This window comes from Ictalurus furcatus, chromosome 18, assembly GCF_023375685.1.
Source record: "Ictalurus furcatus strain D&B chromosome 18, Billie_1.0, whole genome shotgun sequence".
Classification (NCBI taxonomy): domain Eukaryota; kingdom Metazoa; phylum Chordata; class Actinopteri; order Siluriformes; family Ictaluridae; genus Ictalurus; species Ictalurus furcatus.
The window spans coordinates 19,630,045-19,653,566 of NC_071272.1; the positions used below are offsets into that span (position 1 = coordinate 19,630,045).

General features: G+C 41.5%; 1 protein-coding gene across 1 annotated transcript in view; it reads right to left on the bottom strand.

Annotated features, from left to right (window-relative positions):
* Positions 1-23,522, bottom strand: part of rimbp2a (RIMS binding protein 2a) — a 73,817-nt gene that overhangs the window by 4,339 nt on the left and 45,956 nt on the right. The window contains exons 8-24 of the mRNA XM_053649435.1: positions 23,237-23,341; positions 21,922-21,972; positions 20,444-20,627; positions 13,513-13,649; positions 12,989-13,068; positions 12,310-12,419; positions 10,121-10,921; positions 8,709-8,860; positions 7,055-7,834; positions 6,782-6,910; positions 5,389-5,539; positions 3,408-3,509; positions 1,840-2,009; positions 1,572-1,740; positions 1,350-1,481; positions 369-523; positions 212-283 (exon numbers count right to left, since the gene is read on the bottom strand). Coding sequence (XP_053505410.1) covers positions 212-283; positions 369-523; positions 1,350-1,481; positions 1,572-1,740; positions 1,840-2,009; positions 3,408-3,509; positions 5,389-5,539; positions 6,782-6,910; positions 7,055-7,834; positions 8,709-8,860; positions 10,121-10,921; positions 12,310-12,419; positions 12,989-13,068; positions 13,513-13,649; positions 20,444-20,627; positions 21,922-21,972; positions 23,237-23,341 — 3,480 coding nt within the window. The remainder of the gene's footprint in view (positions 1-211; positions 284-368; positions 524-1,349; positions 1,482-1,571; positions 1,741-1,839; positions 2,010-3,407; positions 3,510-5,388; positions 5,540-6,781; positions 6,911-7,054; positions 7,835-8,708; positions 8,861-10,120; positions 10,922-12,309; positions 12,420-12,988; positions 13,069-13,512; positions 13,650-20,443; positions 20,628-21,921; positions 21,973-23,236; positions 23,342-23,522) is intronic.

Below are 23,522 nucleotides of genomic sequence, written 5' to 3' on the forward strand. Positions count from 1 at the left end.
TTTGGTTCTCTTGTGTGTGTTTGATGCCAGGTCATGTTTTGACCTTTGCCTGCTCTACCTTTTGGATATGGATTTTGTATTGTACATTGGCTCGGTCGATAAAGCTTTCCTACATATAAGACCAGTGTGTTAAATTAAGAAAATGTTACCTCCATAAGAACCCTTAAAGACCCCTGGAAGGTTTCTTTCTTTCTAAGAGTCAGTAACTTACATAGTAGAAACCGTCTTCATCTATCTCCCCAAATACAGCGATGATATCACCAGCACAGAACGTCAGCTCCGCCTGTATCACAGAGCATCATATGTGTTAGCAAAGTGAAAGACTGAGAATGTGTTTGATGTGTATGTGTGTGTGTGTGTGTGTACACCTCAACATCTGCATTTGGTGAACTCTCCCTGGGGTCATAGTCATAAAGAGCAACCATTCTTCTAGTAGCCACAGGGTGCCGGCCGCCTTTTCGACTGTGCTCTACAGAAAAGAAGCAATGAGAGTATCTCTTATTCGTGAAAGTCTTGAAGTAATAGAAGGTCAGGGTATAGGTTCATTCAGGACCATGGCAGGAATAACTGGGCACAAAGTGGGCATACACTCTGCCTATGCCAGTTAGTCTGTCAGTTGATCTGCTACTGGGTGGTGGAAGTAAAACTGGAGGAACCAAAGGAACCCATATGAACAAGGAAGAACATGCCAAGCACAGACAGGAACCAGAGTTCAGGCACTTTGTTGTCAATTTGCCCTAAAAGACGTGTGAACATCCTGCAGAGACCAATGTGGGTGCAAGTTTGGCATGAAGCACATGACAAGAGCAGAAATATTAAAAATTTCTCAACTTTATCCAAAAAATCTAATATTGCCAGGAGGCGGCCAATCAAACTGTTTTATGTGGTGTGGGTCTTGAGTCATGCCTACGGTGATGTTCAAACCAAACACTCAGATCAGTGCCGTGCCGGCAGCTAAAAGTGCTTGTTTTTTTAGTGGAATGCCACTGAAGTGGCCAATGATTTGCAAAGGAAGTGTTGCATGATGCATGAAAAGCAACTTAGAAATATCTGGGTGGTACTTCTGTAAAGCTGCTTTGAGACAATGTCTATTGTAAAAAGCGCTATACAAATAAAATTGAATTGAATTGAATTGGTACTGTGGGTAGTGTTGCTTCCTGAAAAAATCCACCTTAAAGGGTCCATGGTTCAATCTTGGGCCTGGTTTACTGCTTGTGAGTTTACTGTTTGTGGCTGCTACTGAGTTTCCCACTGAGTTGGCGTGGGTTCTCCACCGGGTTCTCCAGTTTCCTCCCATCCTTCTCCCTTCCAAAAACATATCAGTAGATGGATTGGATACTCTCAATTGCTCCTAGGTGTGAAACAATGTCTCAATGTATTTGTGCATGGTGCCCTGTGATGGACTGGTGTCCCAAACAGGGTGTATTCCCACCTCACAACCACTGTTCCCAGGATAGACTTTGGATCCACCACCACCTTGACTAGGATAATGAATTTACCGAAAATGAAAGAATGAATAGAAATTTCTGCAAAAGAAAGAGTCAAACTGTGGATGTTTGAAGATGCACTACCTATTCTATCCACTGGGGTATTTAAGGGTAGAAAGCCCTGCTTCATGAGCTGATCCATAGTCTCCTCATCCTCAGCTTGTATCTCTGACACCATGTTACAGGGAATGAGGCCAGACCGGCCATGGATCGCTCCCCGATAAAACCCATCCGTGTCTTTGTCCCCATACACCTGTAAGAGAGGTTGGAGTAGAACAGCAAGGAAGATCTTAATTACAATGGCTGGATGATCAAATATCATCAGCTGTGACTCTCTGTCTTGACGCCTCACCTTGATGATCTGTCCTTCTTTAAAAGGAAGCTCTTCATCAGCAGCATCTGGGTTTGGGGACATGGAGAGAGGGTCATACTCGAACAATGCTACAAAGATACGGAAGGGGTCTTCAGATTCGGACTCATCGTAGTGTGGAGGAGACCGCCGTCCTCGGTCCCTGTAACCTCCTGAGAAATGATGGATAGAAGACTGAAAAATGTTGGTGAGGTTATGTTTGGTTATTTCCAGAATTTTGTTTCCTGTGTTAGGTCAACGTGCGTGTGAATCTACCTTCAGGAAATCTGATTTCACATGCATTCATACATTCAAATCTTTAAACATGAGGTAATTTTAGGTCATTTATATTTGTTCAATGACCAGTGACCAATGGTTTGAGTGTAAGCACGTTAAAATCTTCTTCATTTGCAATTCATTCCTTATTACTAAATCTTTGAGTGGCGTCACAGACAAACATGTGGTGATGCAATGAATGGTAGAATACACTCCGATGGCAACATATCACACAAGCTGCAAGCCAAATGTGTTTCACTGGGAGTCCAATAAATGAAAACATGGGCAGAAAAAAACACTACTTTAACCATGCACTAAACAGGAGCTGAAGAAAACTAGTCTTGGTTCTGATTAGTCCTGAATAACATTCCACCTTAAGATGTACACCATACATCTTCCACAACTTACTAGGCTGTGCCAAAGAGGAACTAGCAAATGTGCCCCATGTACATTCTGGAAAGCTGATGCAATGCAAAATGGAATGTACAGTAAGTTTTCTATCACCTGTGAAACATAACTTTGTTGGATTACAATCTGGTTACAATTTAGTGTAAGGCACTACCTTTAATGTTTTCCCTAATATCATGCACAGCCAACGTAAAAGCCTGAAGTTGAGATGGAAAGGGAAGGGTTTAGCAGGCATCTCATGGCAGGTTGGTGCAACAGGGAAGAACATTCTCTGAGCAGGAAGCGAACACTTTACTATCAAGGGCAACCATCTTATACCTAGTGTGCATCCCTTAAGTCTTAATGCAAGCCTCCATCTTGGCAGTCCAGCGTTTCAACCTCATGCGTTTCAGAAACTTGCTCATGGCACTTTCTTGCTCTTCTGTCTCATTGTGCTTTGGCAGAACACGGAGCTGCAACACATACCATAAGGAGGCCTGTGGCCACCATGCCTCCGTGAACACCATGTCCTGTGCCGCGCTACACGGCCATAGTAAACATCCTCCATGACCGGAGAACGGTTCCCTTCACTGTTACTCTCAGTGGTTATCTCTGAGGGAAACACCAACCAAAGAGCTGTTACCATGAACAGACCACACCACTTTGCACGGCCTTGCCTAACAAGTCGTCCAGTTAAGCAAATGAGGCAGAGAGGGCTACACAAGTACTGTCTATATCCCTAAGAAAAGCTTTAATAACTTGAGACTGTGCCCTTTCAGAAATCAATTTTATAATCTAAACGTTTTTGACCTTTGAACTTGAGCAACGGTTGGAATTAGCTGAAGATCTATGATAAACTGTTGAGCAGGGCTGAACTGAGTCATGTGACAAACTTGAGGTTCACTGACCAATAGAGGGGACCATGAGCGGTCTGCGCTGGGGTTGAGGACCCCCATGAGCTGGCCTCCGATTTGAGTCCCGATCCAGCCTTCCTGAAGATGAAACGTTGCCTCCAACCTTATAGCAGAAGAGACAACAGATGTAAAAGATGCTACTTAGTATTCTACAGCACAATACTATAACCATCAACCTTAGAATGTTCAACAAATGATGCATAAATCAAATACATCATACAATTAATGTGAGGAAAGAAGACTGAAAAATTGTCTTTATTGTTTAACCTTTTGATCTTTTGTTAACAAAATTCACAAAAATACTCTCATGGATATCAAACAATTGCAAACAAAACACAGGTTTATCAGACAAAAAAAATCTTTGTTAAATATAGGTGTGTAACAATTATTGGCTGCCCTATGAATTCATATTAGGAAAATATATTTGACGTATATTCCTATTGGTGTATAAATTTTTTTGTGCAGCTGGGTGACTAGTTACAGGAAATTGTTCAAACATGACTTCCTGTTTCACAGGAGTATAACACACTGTGAAGAGGATGGTTCGAGTGGCCAAAAAATCTCCAAGGATCACAGCTGGAGAATTGCAGAAGTTAGTTGTGTCTTGGGGTCAGAAAGTCTCCAAAACTACAATCCGAAGTCACCTACATCACCACAAGTTGTTTGGAAGTGTTTCAAGAAAAAAGCCTCTACTCTCATCCAAAAACAAACTCAAGCATCTTCAGTTTGCCAGACACTACTGGAACTTCAAATGGGATCGGGTTCTATGGTCACATGAAACCAAAATAAAGCTTTTTGGCAATAAACACCAGAGGAGGTTTTGGTGTACACAGAGAGGTAGCCATATGGAAAAGTACCTCATGCCCACAGTTAAATGTGGTGGTGGTTCTTTAATGTTTTGGGGCTGTTTTTCTGCCAGGGGACCAGGACATTTTGTTAGGATACATGGCATCATGAACTCTATCAAATATCAACAAATATTAAACCTGACTGCCTCTTAAAAGCTTAAAATGGGCCGTTGTTGGATCTTCCAGCAGAACAATGATCCAAAACATACATCAAAATCAACACTAAAATGGTTTACTGACCACAAAATGAAGGTCCTGCCATGGCCATCCCAGTCCCCTGACTTGAACCCCATAGAAAACCTGTGGGGAGAACTGAAGAGGAGAGTCCACCAGCGTGGTCCTTGAAATGTGAAGGATCTGGAGAGATTCTGTATGGTGGAACGGTATCAGATCCCTTGCCATGTATTCGCCAACATCATCAGGCATTATAGGAGAAGACTCAGAGCTGTTATCTTGGCAAAGTGAGGTAGCAAAATGTATTGAAAAAAAAGGGTGACAATAATTGTGTCACACATATATTTAACAAAGATTTTTTTGATAAACCTGTGTATTATTTGTAATTGTTTGATATCCATGAGAGCAGAGTATTTTTGTTAATTTTTTTAACGAAAGATCAAAAGGTTAAACAATAAAGACAATAGTTCACAGCCTTCTTTGCTCATATTTACCAAAGGTACCAAAATTAGTGGAGGGCACTGTAGTGTATATGAGTGACGTATGAATCATCAGTCAGTGAATGATGAGGATTTAAGTTCCATGTTTCAGCACTATTTGGCTAGACAAATAAACTACTTTTTTATCACCATAATCCTGACCGGGATAAATCAAGTTTTGAAGATGAATAGAGAAATAGATTGAACATCAAACATTCTATCTCTCCATTATGCTGCTGTTCTTTCTTTACACAGGTGAAAAACAGCTGTGCACTTTTTATTGGTTATTTAATAGTCTTTCCCCCTTAATCACTTTTATACCACCTTCAGGATTTTCACATGACCATGATGGAAACAAATGTATTTACATTTTCTTTTGGCAACTTTTTGAAGAAAAAAAAAAGGTTTAAATTGCGAAACATTTGAATGGAAAGCCAGCTTGGGTCACTCCAATTGTCTCAGTCATATCAGGACCCACCTTAAGAGCACTGTGTGAGTTGCGCCGTCGTCCATCCTCCAGTTGCATTTCAGAGTACAGCTCCTCTTCATCCTCCTCCAGAATATCAGATAGGTCTGAACCTCGACTGCTTTCTGTCTGGTAATCTTCACTGTGACTGTAGTGGGACTGTGGCAATGAAACATCCATTCAGAGTACAGCACAAAAACAGCGAAGCTCAACCTGAAGATTTGGTTATTCAGGTTTTGTCAGAAGTCTTCATCTGAACCACAGCTACCCTACTAAGGCAGAGCTCAGTAGCTGCTCATAGACTGAAAGAAAAAAAATTACATCAACGCTTATTTGATGTCCAATGAAGCATATTGTAGCTAGACAATTGACCCTTCACTAAACCCCCCTCTTAAAAATCAATTATTGACCAATTAAATTTTAACAACTGCAACTATGCATAACAAACAATATTGTGCATGGCATATTTGTCAATCACATAGCCAATATCTTAAAATTTTACAGAGGGGGCATGAAATGGTATAAACAATGGGAGGACAACATCACCATGCGCTACAATATGTAGCTAGCAAGCTAACAAGTTTGTGACTAGCAAGCTAAGTCTTAAAAAAAAATAAAGAAATTGCTAATTACTGTGAAATGGAGAATGGTGACAGCCTAATTACTATTTGCTAGCTTACACTGGAAATATATTACAAGAACCATTCACAGTAAATATATGCACGTAATCCCTCCCTGGCACACTGGAACCAAACTGTTCCAGATGTTTTATTTCTAAAAGACCTTTTTATTCATCTCTAAACGATCTTTAATTTCAAAGTCATTTACAGGGATCACTCAATCAGGTTACGTTTTTTTTAAAACTGGGAATTGTAATATTTATACTTGCCTATGATACTGCAAAGATATGTATGAATGTAGCCTTAAAATGCATAGTGGAGACCTTCCTGTCTACTAACTGAAATGTCGGATGTATTGTTTCAATGGTATATTTTGTACTGAAGGAAAAAAAACCTTCCATCTACCACCCTAAAAGGTTACTTGGTTTGTCTCTCTGAATTCCACATTTAGAAAATATTCCATGTAGTACCACTTCAAAAAACTAGTACTGTTAACCATCCAAATAACTCATGGAGGAACCTTCTTTTCCTATTCTAAGAGTAAATTCTTGTCATTGAAACCTCCATTGTTGATATGCTGTCCTTGAAAGCTTAGAGCTTTAGAAAGGAGACAGAGCATAGCAAAGGGTCAACAAGATATAATCAATGGCTAATAGTAGGGTTCTTATTCATTATTTAAACAAAACAATATATACACACTAAATATACAATTTGACAAAAATTTGCAAGTACTGCTTTTTGCCTTACTAGAGCAACATCACGTGATATTGGGCTCCCGTACCTGCCTGCCCAGTTCTGAGCCCCTAAGGAAGTCATCCACAGATTCTCCTCTTCTGCGAGACTGATAGCTTTCCTCATCCTCTTCCTCATCTGAGTTTTGAGAGTGAAAGCCCTGACTTCGCCTCTCCATCTATATACAGCAAAATACTTTCAGAAACCTCAGTAACCACGTCTGCTGCATTCCAACAGATTTTGTAGTGTGACATGAATCCTAATGAGGCCCCAGTACACATATTCTTAAGTAAACAAATTTACTGCATCAGTCAGCACTCACCCGCCCGGTCTCTACAGCCACTCTTTGGGCAGCTTCACGGGCGATGGCTTTGGCCATTGTATCTGGAATGAGGGTGCCTCTGGGCTGGGGAAGGATTCTCTGAGGAGAAGGTGAGCGGCGGTTAGGGCATGGCGGTGCCTCGAGAGTGTGTCCATGTGGCAGAGCTGGGGGAAGGCCAGAACACAAAGGCTCCCATGGCTGTGCAGGACCCCCACCAGGGTGAAGCATGCCCAGTACCTGCTCTTTGGTTTCCAATTCTCTGGCACTTGGTGGTCTCTGTGGCTGGGGAAGGGCCAACTGGGGAATGTGGGGTTGAGGCATTGGGATGGTGGGTTGAGGTATTGGGATTGTGGGCTGATGTATTGGAATGGTAGGCTGGGGCTGGGGGAAAGGGTGAGCAGGTAGAGGCTGGAGGTGAGGAGGAGATGGCTGAGTAGGATGGGGTAGAGGATGAGGCTGAAGATGAGCAACTGGCTGGTTTGGGCGAATGGGAAGTGTTTGAAGATGGGAACTTGAATCAGGGCCAGCATGAGGGGGAAGAGGCTGCATTGGAGGTGGGAGTGCAGTGCATGGAGGCAAGGGCTGGGGCATGTGGTGAGGTGGAAGGTGGACTTGGGGTGGAGGCACGAGCAGGTTGTTAGGAATGACGGCGACATGCGAGTCCTGGCTTTCGCCTTGTGCTGATAAAGTCCTGACCACGACCTCACGGGCCTCCAAACACTGGATACAGTTCAGATCCACTGTTGCAAAGTCAGCCATTGGGTACAACACCTCAGCGATCTGAAACCAATAGCAAGTCCAGATGTTTGTAGAGCCTCAGTTTTCTGATGTATCCTCTTCATTTTCACAATGAAAACTTGTATGATTTAATTAATTACTCATCTTTACAATGGTAATAACTTTTATGAGTCAGATGTTAATTAATTTTTTAGACATTTATATTCGTTCTGTTAATTAAACTATGAATGTTCCGTTCATAGTGATGAATATTCAACTGTAATACTATAAAACAGTCACCAGCACAGCTGAGTTTTTCTTTTTTATGTATAAAATCATTCACTCAGCTTTGGTTAGTATTTGGATGAAGTGTCCTAATTACTGTATAGTAAAGTGGGTTTACATCAATTGTGCACATCCAACTGGGTTTGGGCAGAACGTTTATTACTTTGCTTTAGGAAAATACCATATTGTCTGGGAGTCTGCTCTAACAGAGGGTCTTACTTAAGAGGTAGACATAAGTGTAATTTTGCATTGAAAAGTACCACTGTGCTGTCAGATTTTGAATTCACTCCACCCACAGAATCAATGGTACCAACCTATCTGAGCATGAGAATAGCAAGTAGATAATTTGTTTTACCCTGCTGTTAGATGAGTAGTTGCAATGACTTATATTCTCCAACAGAGGGTACAAGTATTACCTAAAACAGCATTTCCCAGCCTTGAGCCATGTTAATTCTAATCAAGTCAATCAGTATTTTTACAAGCCAGGGTTAATAATAATCTCTAAAACTCTGCCGAAAAGTAGCTCTCCAGGAGTCACTGGTCTACATCATGACTGAAACATTTTCTGATCTACTCACTGTTGGTTTGCAGTTTGTATGTATTACATAAGCACGGCTGATAATGACGAATGTGCAGTGATTCATGCGCTCACCCTCTGGCCCTTGGTGCACACTGCGTAGCCAATGACATTGGCACCATTGGAGGTCCCCATGGGCGTCAACAATGGAGGCTTCCAGTGGACCTGCAGAATCCCTGGAGCCTGTCCACACTGGACCTGCACCTCATTGGGAGGCAGAGGAGGGCCTGTAAGGGACAGATAATGCAATCTAGCTGGATCAGTGCTGTTTGGAACAGAGTGTCCTCTTGGTTCAGGGCACTGCCTGCCCAAAAGGAATAGTCGATTTTATGGATCGATATACAAGTGCTTTACAGTTTCCTTGATGAGGGAAAAGCTCTTGAGACTGGCTAATTAACTCAAGTTAATGGTTGGTTCATACAATTAGGTGTTTAATGTACTTAAATAATATATTGCAAATGCAATACATTTATACACTGTTGTTCTATTAGTTAGTCCATGCATAATGTCTTATAGTGATGCATCGCCCATTTTTGTGAAATTTGTCTATAAACACCAATTCCCTGCTGAACAGATTTCTATTAAAATGCAAATTAAATTTAACAGACTGCATGTGTATTAACTACTTTTTGGGAATGCTGTCTTGCAACATAAATATGGTAATCTCAGGATCTGCTTGGAATTTATGGATGGGCACGGCTTTAAAAAGTGTAAATACATTTTATTAGGGTTGTTCAAGGAAAAATGCTTCAAGGCTATGTGTGCGTTCTCTGCGAGGAAGGATGAAGTTAAGATCAAGACAAAAACAATCAGCTATGGTCATGGACATCCTGATCAAAACATTTATTAGACCATTTTAAATTGCTTGTAGTCTGCCATGATCAAGTTTGGGAGAAAGCCCATGCTTTAAACTCCACCGTCCTGCTAGTTAACTCCTATAAATTCCCATCTGTGTCATTCTTTACTCGTGAAGTTTCACCATCCTTTCCTATCTGCTCCATACTATTCAACAAACACTACTTTTTAAAAGTTTTTAGAAAGGGGTTTCTCTGTCTAGTGCAAAGCAGAACCCAATCAGAACTCCAGCCTAAGTTTTCAGTGTTATCCCCACTTTAGACAGTTTCGTAATCATTCTTCATGTTATTCGGTTGATGGAATGAGGGTATTGAGGGCATGGTCTGTTTGGTCTGTCTTGTGTGATGTCTCATATACAACAATATTTGTCTTTTCTACAGTGCAAAGATGGGCAGGACAGAGTCCACACATCTACACAAAGATGTCTGTATTTCGAACTGATGGAACTGAAATATATCACCAAGTTTCATTGGTCTCAGGCCTTAACCCTTTGTGCTCACTGGGTTACGAAGCTATCTTCGTCAGTATTATTAAGTGATCTATTCCAACTGTTGCTCATTTCTATTGTGCTCTATATCTTTTCGATATCAAATAGGTATAGCTGTAGATCAATGACACAAGTTGCATCTGACCTGCAGCCTGTGTGCAGAACTCGACCCCGGCTTCCTTTTTCTCTCGCTGTTCCAGTGGCATGTGCCAGGGCACCTGGTGTGGTTTGGCCACCACCCTCACCTTGTACACGGTGGTGGCTTTCAGGTTGCTGAAGCGCAGTCTGTAACAGCATGGCTTCACCACAGCATGCTCAACTCCATCCAAAAACACTGTGTGCGAGTAGTTGCTGTTGCTGGGGAGCCAGGAGAGCTCCGCTGAGTCACGCATGATGTCGTCCAAGCGCAGGCCCGTTGGAGCCACCGTGACATTCCGTCCCACCAGCATGGTGCAGCGGAGCTCATCCGACAAACCTCGGTCCGTCACACTCTGCACTGACATGCGGTATGTGCAGGTGGCTAGATCCAGCTTCTCCACCAAGAGTTTGGTCCTGCCACTGAAGGGCACAGTAGCGCGAACCTCCCCGTCCACTAAAACATTGTAGCCATTGATGTTGCCCCAACCAAGGGGCACTAGAGGTTGCTCCCAAGCCACGATGGCGCTCCTTGCCAGCTGTTTGATTAAGTTGATTTTTCTCGGGTAAGGCACGATGTCATCAGCCAGCTCCTCAGCATCCAGAGTGCCAGTCCCGTTACTGCACGGCCCAAGAGAGTCAACGCTTAGGCTGTCCAGGGAAATACCTCCGTCTATGGCTGTCAGGCTTAAACGGCCATGCTCCAGCTGCCCCAGATCTTCTGCTCCATCCACCGATGGCTTCTCTTTGTCCTGGACAAACTCCACAAAATTAGAAGGGACCAATCCACGCTGGCCATCCAGCAACTCTCCTGGAAGAATCATAAAAGATGAGGTCTGACTCACACTTCACGACAGTAACACATGACTCATGCAAAACAACCAAAGATTATATAATATAAATCCTCTACTCCTGGCATATTGAGCGTATAACTTCGTAGGTCTACATACTGAATGTAATGACCCCCCTACAGTACATCAATAGGGAGGGTCCACCACCCAATAGGGGCCATATTCACAAAGAATCATAAGGTTAAAAGTAACTCCTAACTGTCGAATCTGGAGAAAATTGTGTTCTAGTCATATTCCTTGTTTTTTCAGTCTAAAATCCTGATGTACTCAAGTTGAAAGTGAAAAACATGTGCAAACTTGATAAACACCGTCTAAAAGCCCTAGCTGATTCATTAACAGGGTTTGCAGACGATTGCATCTTTCTTGCAGCACATCTTGTCATTGAAACTATTATTCACTGGAAATCATGCACAACACACCCCACTAGCTTCATGCACAATTGATTTGATTGCACATTGCAAATTAGCCTGTTTAATATCTTATGTTTATTTAATATCTTAGAAAATAAAATCACTGCCTCAGATTACGTCATGAAGCAACAACCTGGGAGACCTCTGGAAAACCCATTTGCCAATCTCAAACAGCTCTAAAATCAGAGAAATCCTAAATGAGAATTAGGGTTTTTTTTTCATGTGTAGTTCAATGACTATGGAGTGAGTCACTAACGAAAACAATGAAATAAAAAAGCATCTTAAGAATTCTTCCTCAGTGGTTTCATGAACTAGGATAAAGAAGACATTTTTAAGAAGAAACTTTCTGTGCCACTTAGAACAACTATTACTGGTAAATAAATTATTTTGTGAATATTGCCCATGGTCAGTGGTGCACATTTTACACTGATGGATGGGGTAGAGGGGGAAAATACATTGTAAAGCAACAGATGGACTACAGTCAGTAATTTTACACATACAATATGCACTTATAAAGTAAAACGGCAACTCTGTGTACAATAACCAAATCTCCACAGTTCAGTTTGCATCCAGAGCTCTAAACCGTGATCTAAAGATAGTCAATTTACTTAGTGCAAAAAAGGAAACTGTGATAAAACCAGAGTAAGTGACTCAGTGAAAAGACGCTTTGAAAGTGTGGTTGTTTTTTTTTTTTTCTTCACCCGGCGGTGTAGCTGCAGGGTACTTGCCGATTTGCAGTTTAATCTGTCAGTCCTTCAAGAAGCACTTATTAAACCCTTGCTGAGGAATGACATTAAACTCAACCCAAATTACTTATTTAATTATACACATGCTTGGGAGTCGTGGATATTTACAGCTAAAGCATTCCTAAAAATACAACCAAGGTACCATTTGATCAAAACAAGCCAAAGATTTGAGAATGTGAGAATGTGGTTCACCTTCATAGAATCCATCATCATCCATGTCTCCGTACACATAGAGATATTTCCCAGCAACAAGAGGCAGCTCAGCCTCAGGATGCTCATTGGGTCCATCGTAAGGATTATAACTGTTCAGAGAATGAGAGTGGGAGAGTTAAAAATGCTTCAAAATAAAAATAAAAAAAAAGCTCTGTCCAAAAGCAGTAGCTGCACAAATGTAAAACATTAAAACATCCCCATGGAGAGAAACGGATATTTCAGTTTGAGATATTTCCCTAACAACGTGAAAGTATTCATGCAATTTAATACAATTTAACATTTATTTAAGCTTAAAGTTTAAACTTCACAATTCAGTCGAGTACAACGAAAATTAACAGATCGAAATGACAATACACTGAAACCAAAATTAATATATTATATTAATATATATATATATATATATATATATATATATATATATATATATATATATATATATATATATATATATATATGTGTGTGTGTGTGTGTGTGTGAGTGTATATATATATATATATATATATATATATATATGTATATATATATATATATACACACACACACACATCAGCCTAAAGCAGAATACATTTTTTTATTATTCAAATGACAGCAGACATTTTTTCGTTTTTTTTTAAACATCCCACATCAGAAGTAAAAAAAAAACCCAAAACGTCCGTACCTGTAGCGGGCCGTGCAGAGACGAACCTGTCCTGTGTATCTTGCCTTGGACCTTGGAGCTGGACTCACCTCATCATCCATCTGTGATTAGAGATTATTACTTCATTTGAGGCACAACAAGTGGTTTCAGTCTTATCCTTTCAAATATCACCTGTCATTGAATGTGTATAGAGACATGACTTGAAAAGAAGTAGCAGAGTGCCTCATTAGTGCCTCTGGTGAGCATATCTAGCTAGTACAGATAGCTTGCTTTGTTAATCTGCCAACTAAACTAGTATGAAGCCGAGCATGTAACGTACATCAAGCAACCTATTTACACATAGCGCATTATGTAATTTGTGCTGAACTAGTTAGCTTTAGAAGCTATAAATACAGTTGTTACTACGGTTTCTCACTGGAGCTAAAAAAAAAAAAAAAATGGTGGACAGGCCACACTTACGCGTGCTAACAGTAGCACCTGCTACAAGCCACATGAATGACTACAGGACTTTTAAAGTGGAAGAGATTTGTAGAAGACGAACACACCTCTGAGATGCTCATTAATTGGGGTCTCGCTGTTATGGCGATGTTGATGTGCAACGGCGTCTCAGGTGTATCTCTGCTGACCTGCAGTGGCTGGAGGAGCTCAGAGATTAGCGGAGAACCTGCAGATCTGTCATCACCTGCACAACATAGAGTTACACAGCCAAACGCCAGCGCCTGTCAATCACCGCCGGGCCTCGACAGTCACCTGAGAGAGACGCTCTGGGTTCAATTTATACGAGAGAGAATGTTTCATTAAGCTGCATGCTTCATAACTCACAGAAATAATTCATTCATTCACTTATAGAGGTTCAAAAAGATTCAAGCTTTTATGCTGTCATTTTTGGCATAGTTTTTATTCTGTTACTGTTTTACACAAATTTTGGAAGAAAAAAAAAACTTGTAACCGAGAAATAAATTTTTCTCTCAGCATTCACTGTCTTTAGCCATCATACAGCAGTATTATAGCACAAAAATAATTACATAATACAGTATATAAAGATGCATATAATATAGATCAAATATGCAGGGCCAAATCCTTAAACACTCACATTTCAATTATTTTTACATTCCTCTGTGTTATTTTCATGGAAGAATTATTTCATTATTTATAATATATATTATATATAAGATATAAAAATTAGATATGTTTATACCATGGTCTGTCAGAATGTCGATTCTGATTGGCTGGACGTCTCTCTCTCTCTCTCTCTCTCTCTCTCTCTCTCTCTCTCTCTCTCTGCGCATGCGCAGTAGTGGAGCGAGTGTGGCGTGTTGAGCGTGTGAGAGCGGTTGGCGTTTCGCCAGCTTTTTTCGGCATTTGATGCAATTTTTTTCCGTGTAAACATCTCGGATCAATTATTTGTGTGTGTGTGTGTGTGTGTGTGAACGAGTGTGAAAGCGAGTAAGTGTGTGTGTGTGTGTGCGTGTCGCGGTGGAGGAGCATGGCGGCTCCAAACACGCGGCTGTGTGAGTTTGACTCGCCGGCACGGTGTGAGGGTGGCGTGCAGGGCGAGTGTGGAGGAGTGTGTGTTAGCGGTAGGAGAAGTGGTGGGACATGAGAACATTGTCTCTGCCTCCCGCATGAATAGTGCAATTGTAGTCTTTGTGAATGACGTTGATAGAGCAAACAAGCTTGTCCAGAAAGGAATTGTACTTAATAATGAGCTTACGATGGTCTCTTCCCTAAGTTCCCCATCCAAAAAGGTTATACTGTCTAATGTCCCTCCCTTCATATCCGATGAGATCATATCCAAAGAACTGTCTAGATAAGGGCGGTTGGTCTCCCCCATAAAGAAAATCCCCCTTGGCTGTAAGTCCCCACTAGTTAAGCACTTGGTGTCTTTTAGAAGAATGGTTTTTATGATTCTGAAAGATGGTGTAGAGGAATTGAACCTAGTGTTTAAATTCAGTGTAGAAGGCTATGGCTACAGCATTTTTGTATCTACAGACACAGACATAAAATGTTTTAAATGTGGCAAAATAGGACATCTTGTCCAGGCCTGTCCTGAGAGACAGAGTGACCGTGGTGTTTCTGAGCGACCGGGGCAGGAAGTAGCTGGGCCTTCTGGAGCCGTTCCCCCTGCGGCTGCAGCTCAGCCCGCTGCTGAAGGCCCCGGAGTTGCTACTGCACCGGAGCCTAGTGAGAGCGAACCTCAATCTCAGCCTGTAGCCCAGGAACCCACGAAGGATATACCAACCCCAGAGAAGCCCTGCTTGACTGAAGTGGCTCCAGAGAAGTCCTGCTTGCCTGAAGTAGAGAATCCTTGTTTGACCGATAAAGACGCAGTGGATTCTGGTGCAGAGCTGGAGATACCTGCGCTGGCAGAGGCAGGTACAGGGGTGCAGAGCAGTCGCTCAGAAGCACCAGACACTATGCCGGGGGATGGGGGAGACGTGGAGATGGAGGACGAACCCATGTTTAAAGTACCGAACAAGCGGAAAAAACGAGGTAAGGGACAAGGGAGCAAACAGGCCAAAAGAGACACTAAAGTAGACGAAAAAGAAACAGACAGTGATGATTACATGTCAGATTCTGTTTTTAACTTTGGCTCTCAGGAAGAAAAGCGAGAAGTTGTATACCGTGCTGAGAACATTAAGGAGTTCTTACGGAATACTAAATGGCAAAAGAACGTTGTAGTAGAAAAGCACTTCCCAGATCTGAAGCAGTTTATCCATGATGTCAAACATTTTAGAAGAGAAGGAGCTTTTATTGACACTGAGATCTATCGTCTGAAGAAATTAATTACTAAAGTCAGCAAAGAAACTTCTGATGATGACCAGTAGAGTGTTTGGTGTGTTTTGTATTAAAATGGGTTTCATCATCTGCTTGTTTTATCTACACCTTGTTCTTATGACTGGGATTCGTATTGCAAGTGTAAACGTTAACGGGGCAAGAGAACACGAAAAGCGTGTAAAACTATATGAGTTACTAAAGCAGAAGCGTATTGATGTAGCGATGTTGCAAGAAACACATAGTAATGTTAACAATGCTACTAGCTGGATGAAGGAGTGGGGTGGGCTGGCAATTTTAAGTCACAATACATCAATTAGTGGTGGGGTTGCCCTACTGTTTGCTCGCAATTTTACTCCCAGTTCTTATACAGTAGTTGAGGTTTTAAATGGGAGGCTTTTAAAAGTAAGAGCTATCTATGAGAATGAGAGCTTTGTTTTTATTTGTGTGTACGCTCCCACCAGTGCAGTGGAGAGAATGGTTTTGTTAAATAAACTAGACAATGTCATTGCTGACTGCAACACTGCCGATATTTTAATTCTGGGTGGGGATTTTAACTGCACAACAGATAACTTGGACAGGAACCACACAGAACCTCATGTAGCCTCCCGTAAGCGCCTGTGGGAGATGATGGAGGCTCACGAACTGATTGATATTTGGAGAAATTTAAATAGAAACCAGAGGCAGTACACGTGGGCCCACTCCATAGACAACACACTCTCCCTGGCACGACTAGATCGCTTTTATGGTTTTAAACATCAGCTGACACTTTTTACTAAATGTTTTATTGTTCCAGTAGGCCTCTCTGATCACAATATGGTGCAGTGTATTGTCAGTAAAGAAAATGTAAAACCAAAAAGTGCTTATTGGCATTTTAATACTGCACTTTTAGAGGATACTAATTTTAGAGAATCCTTTATTTATTTCTGGAATGTTTTTAAATGTGAAAAGATGGCTTTTAGTTCTATACAACAGTGGTGGGATGTGGCCAAAGCTCAAATTAAAGCATTTTGTCAACAGTACACTCTTAATGTCACAAGAGACATTGTCAGATCTCTGAAAGCTCTGGAGACTGGAATAGTGGAACTCCAGTGTTTGGAGACCACAGGAGATCGAGGGCAGATTGAAGCCCTCAAAAGTAAAAAATCTATAATGAATGACCTGTTGGGCATCACAGCACAGGGGGCGCTGGTCCGCTCACGCTTTAAAAGCATGAATGAGATGGATGCTCCATCTAAGTTCTTTTTTGGTCTAGAGCAGAAGAATGGACAGAAAAGATTCATACATGCTGTGCGAACAGAATCAGGAGATCTTCTGTCAGATCCCGCTGAAATTCGCAAGCAGACAGTTAGCTTCTACTCGAAGCTGTACAGCAGTGAGCAGTCAGGGGCACAGACAGTGGAAGAGAGCTTCCTAAAATACCTGCCAAAACTCCCAGAGCATGTGGCCAGCGATCTGGACATAGAGCTAACTCTAGCAGAGCTCTATGAAGCTCTCCAAGGGATGGAGAATGGAAGGGCGCCAGGCATAGACGGTCTCCCTGTAGAGTTCTACAAAGCCTTCTGGACAGTTATAGGGCAGGATGTGCTAGAAGTGGTGCTAGGCAGTGTGAAGGGAGGTGAACTCCCATTGAGCTGCAGGAGAGCCGTCCTGACCCTCCTGCCCAAAAAGGGAGACCTGACGCATTTGAAGAACTGGCGCCCGGTCTCACTGTTGTGCACTGACTACAAACTGCTCTCAAAAGCGCTAGCTTCAAGACTGACTAAGGTAATGGAGCACATCACTCACCTTGACCAGACGTACTGTGTGCCCGGCAGGTCTATATTTGATAATATACATTTAATTCGTGACATTTTGGACATCTCCAGGCTATTGGGATTAAAGACTGGCCTTATTTTTCTAGATCAGGAAAAGGCTTTTGACCGGGTTGAACATGAATACATGTGGAAGGTGCTGGAAACCTTTGGTTTCAACCCAGGTTTCATAGCCATGATCAAGACTTTGTACAGTGAAATTGAGAGTGTACTGAAGGTTAATGGTGGTTTGTGTGCCCCTTTTAGAGTTTGCAGAGGTATTAGACAAGGCTGTTCTCTGTCAGGTATGCTGTATACCCTAGCGTTTGAACCTCTTTTATGTAAACTGAGAGATCAACTTTCTGGTTTTAAGATATCTCAATCCAGCGCTTCTCTGTGTCTCTCAGCATATGCAGATGACTTAGTCATAATGCTGGGAACACAAACTGATGTGAATATTTTAATTGATGTTTTAAAAGATTTTGAGATTTTATCATCTGCCAAGGTCAACTGGGCCAAAAGTGAAGCCATTTTAGTTGGAGAGTGGGGTGGTGGGCAGCCCACATTACCAGCTGGTTTGGTGTGGAAAAAGGGTGGTTTTAAGTACTTGGGTGTTTATCTAGGCAGCACTGAGTTTGTAAATAAGAATTGGGAAGGTGTCTTTGAGAAGGTGAAGGGCAGGTTGAGCAGGTGGAAGTGGTTGGTCCCAAAAATGTCTTACAGGGGACGCACGCTGGTCATCAACAACCTGGCAGCATCAACCCTGTGGCACAAGCTGGCATGTGTGGATCCGCCACCAAATCTGCTCTCGAACATCCAGGCCCTGCTAGTGGACTTCTTCTGGGACAAACTACACTGGATCCCTCAAAGTGTCATTCACCTGCCCAAGGAGGAGGGGGGGCAGGGGCTGGTCCACATAGCCAGCAGAACTGCAACCTTCCGACTCCAGTTTATCCAGAGACTCCTCACTGGACCTGAGAGATTGGTATGGAGAGCAGCAGCTTATAGGCTTTTACACACAGTAGGAGGACTGGGATTAGACAGAACTTTGTTTTTAATGGACACAAAAACATTAGACCTTGTTGGATTACCAGTTTTTTATCGTGGGCTTTTTAAAATATGGACTTTTTTTAAAAAACAAATCAAGGGGTGCAGAACACCATACTGGCTGCTGGAGGAACCCCTGGTGAATGGTGGGAGATTAGATATCTCTGGTGTGACCACCCCATCATTATCCAGAGTTCTGGTCTCATCGGGGATTGTGACACTCCGGCAGCTGGTGAACATCACAGGAACGGACCTGTCACGGGCTGAGGACTTAACAGCGCGCCTAGGACTACGGTCCCTGCGTGTTGTGAACAAGCTCCTACATTGCTGGAGGTCCACCCTAACGTCAGAGGAGCGTGCTCAGCTAATGGACAATGAAACAAGCAAGACTAGACCTACAGAGGAGGAACCTTTTCCCCAGCTGGGCATCGCTCCAGATCTAGATGGGTATGGTGGCCCCCTCCTGGAGTTCAACAGTGACATGAACATTGAGACAGTGACTGGCAAGCTCCTTTACAAAGCCTGCGTGAAAGTTTTAAATAAGAAAAAACTGAATGGGAGAGTGGACACCCCATGGCGAGCTGTACTGGGTTTTAATGATGATGTTAAACCAGAGTGGAGGGCACTTTACAAACCACCCTTAACTAAAAAATTTGCTGACCTCCAATGGAGGATTTTACATGGAATTGTTTCTGTGAATTCTTTTATCTCCGTTTTAAACCCTGAGGTCACACAGGAATGTCCATTCTGTTCACAGAGAGAGACTGTTTTTCATGCTTTTATACATTGCTCCAGGTTGCAGCCATTGTTTGTGTTTTTAAAAAACAACCTGAGGTCATTTTATGTGGATTTTACTTTTCAGATTTTTATCTTGGGTTTTAAATACGTCAGAAAGAACAGGTTTAAGTGTCAGCTGATCAATTTTATCTTTGGTCAGGCAAAAATGTCGATATACCTAAGCAGGAAAAACAAAGTGGCACAGAACACAGACTGCGATGCCAGAAAAATTCTCTCTAGACTGATCAAATCACGGATTCTGATCGATTTTAACTTTTACAATAGTATGGGAGACTTGGAGATGTTCAAGGCGGTGTGGTGCTGCGAGGAGGCTCTGTGTTCTGTAGTGGATGGAGAACTTTGTTTTACACCAGCATTAGGCTGATAATGTTCTTAACGACTAGCCTTTTGTTGTGCTGATTTATTTTATTTACCTAATTTATTACCTATATATTTATGGTTTTTTAATGCTCTCTAAATATTTATTAATTTTATATTGAGTCACATTTGACTTTAATGTGTATAATGTGACCTTTTGTTAAAAATAAAAGATTGTAAAAGTCAAAGTCTCTCTCTCTCTCTCTCTCTCTCTCTCTCTCTCTCTCTCTCTAATAATTATTTACTATAATCCATTCAAATAAATGCAATCTTATCATGCTACTTTATCTCTGTATATGGTTTAGAGCAGGCAGTATTTGTGCTCTATCGACCCGTATACAAAATAACATGAAAATTAACCATTATTTTTATCTTTTCAGTCAAATTTTACACTGCAAACATCAACAACAGCTTTAACTTGTCCATGCAGGCAAGTGACCATCGTATACGCGGAATAATCCACGGCTAGGTGTGCGTTACGCGATTTTAACGCACTCCGCGATTCGATTGAAAAGATAAAAATAACGGGTCATTTTTGTCAGTCATCTCTTCTGTTACTACTCTACATTTCCAAGCAGAAATTGTGTGACATTGTGTGACATTTTAGCTGAAGATCTTCTTTAATGCTTTTAAAGGACAAACTCCTTTAAAAAAAAAAAAGAAAAGAAAAAGGAAATGTAACTGATTTTCAGGAGGCTCCGCCCACCTTTTCCAGTGCAACTCTGCAGCTCGTTGAGGAGGTTACAGATTGCTCTCCGTGATCTGGCGGTTTCTGGCCAGCGCTCAGGATCGGTGTGCAAACCCAAGTGAAATTTCTCCAACTCTTTGGACAGAATGTTACACTTATCACTCTGAGTCCGGCATTTCTGTTCCAGGTCATGAACTTTGACCTTTGTGGTTTGGAGAAGAGAAGAAGGGCACAAAAAAATTCCAATATATTATACGTCATTGTGATTTGACTTTCTACATCAGCGGTTCTTAACCTTTTCGTGAGTGCAACCCAGTGTTTTGCGACCCCTCCTCACCCCACCCTACCCCTCCTCACCCCACCCTACCCCACACTGGCTGTTAAATGGATAAAGATTAATATAATATAAAACAGCTTTAATGTTTCGAACTACTCACTCAGTGGGATGGTTGGGCTTTGATAGAGGATCCGAGGAGGTCCAGTCGAGGCTGAGTAGGGCTGAGGAAAAGATGCAAACTATCTTTACCATGAGTCTGGCTCTATACTTGTTCTTCAGGTACACCAGCACTAAAAAAACAGCCTCACAGAGAGTTTTTTCAATGTCATTTCACTCAATTCTTGGTATTTGGTGTGCACAGATATCCAAAAATCCACCAGTGGCTTCTCTGTGAACCTCTGTGTACACTCGTTCAAAATAAAGGTTTTCTCACGACCCCCAGGTTAAGAACCGCTGTTCTACATGGATCCAGTATGGACATTAATCCTTACGTAGAACATTCTAATGTGGCAATATGGCACAGATATGAGACATGTATTAAAAATCACATATATATAAATGTGCTAAATATCTAACCACCGTGCAACACAAATAAGAAATACATCTGCTATGTTCACTCTGACTGCAGATTTCTGAATGGACTGTTTATAATGTTCCTAAACTGAACCGTCTGTATTGCAATATCCATTTATATAATGATTATAAGGATGAGTTAGTCCAATTGATAGACAGTCACAGTGAGGTTCCTCATTATTTGTGCCATTTCCTGTCATCATCATTATGTCATCAGCCTCTGCTTCAGTATAGCAAATCTGTTAAAGAGAGCTATATGAGATTATATCTTATCCAAGACCACTCTGAAGTCTGCAGGGATGCAAAGTAAAGTGCTCTAAGGCTGCTTTCACATACACAGTGCACTGTATGTGTGTAATAAAAGGGTTTTACCACTTCGCAGCATGCCTAAGAACACCCTTACCCATGATCAATCATTGTAACACACACCCTGGACTGCCTTTTTTGCTTTATTATATAATTACCTAATAATTTATTTAGCACCTGTACCATGCTCTCCATTGCTAGGGGATTTTTATGATTTTTATTTCCATTGCTGTATTTCTGACCAATGAATTATGCATTTTCATCCCAACACGCTGTTGGGTTGATGCGATAGATGGTCTCATTTTAGGAAAATAGCTCAAGGATGAGTTCATGATCTTACCTCTAGCAAATGAACCTTTTCTTCATGCTTTTTATCAGCCTCAACCTGAGCCTGGAAACAAAACACACCATATATATCTTTTTTATAGTCTTTATCCCACAGCGCTGTTAAATTATTGCATCAGAAGATGTTGATTAATTTTTATAACAGCACTTCTGATGGCTCTGAATGTTCTGGCTGTAACATAAATCACAGGCTTGTTATTAATGCACTTGTTCTAATATGTATACTTATACATTGTTTCTATAGTAACAGCTCGTTCACAGGGACTTGTATGGCGAATGCACCACATAACCTAAGGCTAATAATAAACAGATTTGGAAAATGTTTTGTTATTTAACAAACTAATTTGTGCAATTGTTGATATGATGACGTTTTCTGTAAGGGGATGTTTGTTTAATGCTTTTGGACTGAGGTAAAGCTGTAACTTTAAGTTTTCCAACATGGGAAAGTGCTCCGGACAGAGGAGTTTTTGCTTTGTGGTTTCTCTGTAACATGACAAACTGTGGAGAGGTTTTTTTGTCTTAACTTTAAGATCAATGAAAAAGCAAGGCTGGTGATGAAATGACTGTTTATAGCTGTTATATCACAAGTTATAACAGGAAATTGTTTCACAGACATTCCACATTCCGAGATGACGTATAGTTTAATCTCATACTGAAAATATGAGAGAAATTTACTTTGGAGCTGACTGTTTATGGTCGAATATTATATAAAGTTTGCATCCAAAAATAATAATGCGTCTGTGTTACTCTGCTTTATTCTGTTTTGTTCTTTTATTCAGGACAGTAATGTTTCAGAATGCATAAAAAAAGGTGACTGCGAGTTCAAATTCTTGACGACGATGATGAGTGGTCGGGAGCCAAGACAGCAAAATTGCCCATGCTGTCTGGTTAGGAGGGATGGCATACTCACCCTCCTTAGAAGAAGAAAATGCCTTTATTTGTCACAAACACTTTTCCACACATCCCAGCTTGTTAGGAATTTGGGATCAGAGCACAGGTTTAGCCATGATACAGCACCCCTGGGACACATAGTGTTAGGATCTTGCTCTGAGGCTCAGCTTGGGGGTGATGGGGCTTGAACCCATGACCCTCTGACCAGTAACCCAGAGCCTTTGACCACTAAGCCACCACTGCCCCTACTACACTCGTGTCAGATTGTAGGGGACAGCTGGCTGGTGGGTGAGAATCAGCAAGTGACCAAATTGGGGAGGAAAAAAAAAGTAAACCGAGAAACGCAGATGCTGTTGATTCCTATTAAGGAAAGTATCATGCTGTATGTATATGTATGTGTGTTTTGCTGAATTCTTTGCCTTTCGCAGAAGCTGGATCTCCTGCTGTGTGGAGCTGAGGATCTCCAGGGCCTGTTCATGCTCTGTCTCCAGCTGCTGCCTCGCTTCTGCAGCCTCACACATATGCTGCACACACACACATACACAGAGATAAAATATTAATAAGGATTTTTCCTTAGACATACAATATAAGAATATGTCGATGATGAATTTGGAGAAGTTGATTTTGGAGAAGCCGATGGTGCATTTGGCAAAAGTCCTGTTACTGAAATTTGATTTATTGAAGACATGAACATATTCTACAAAT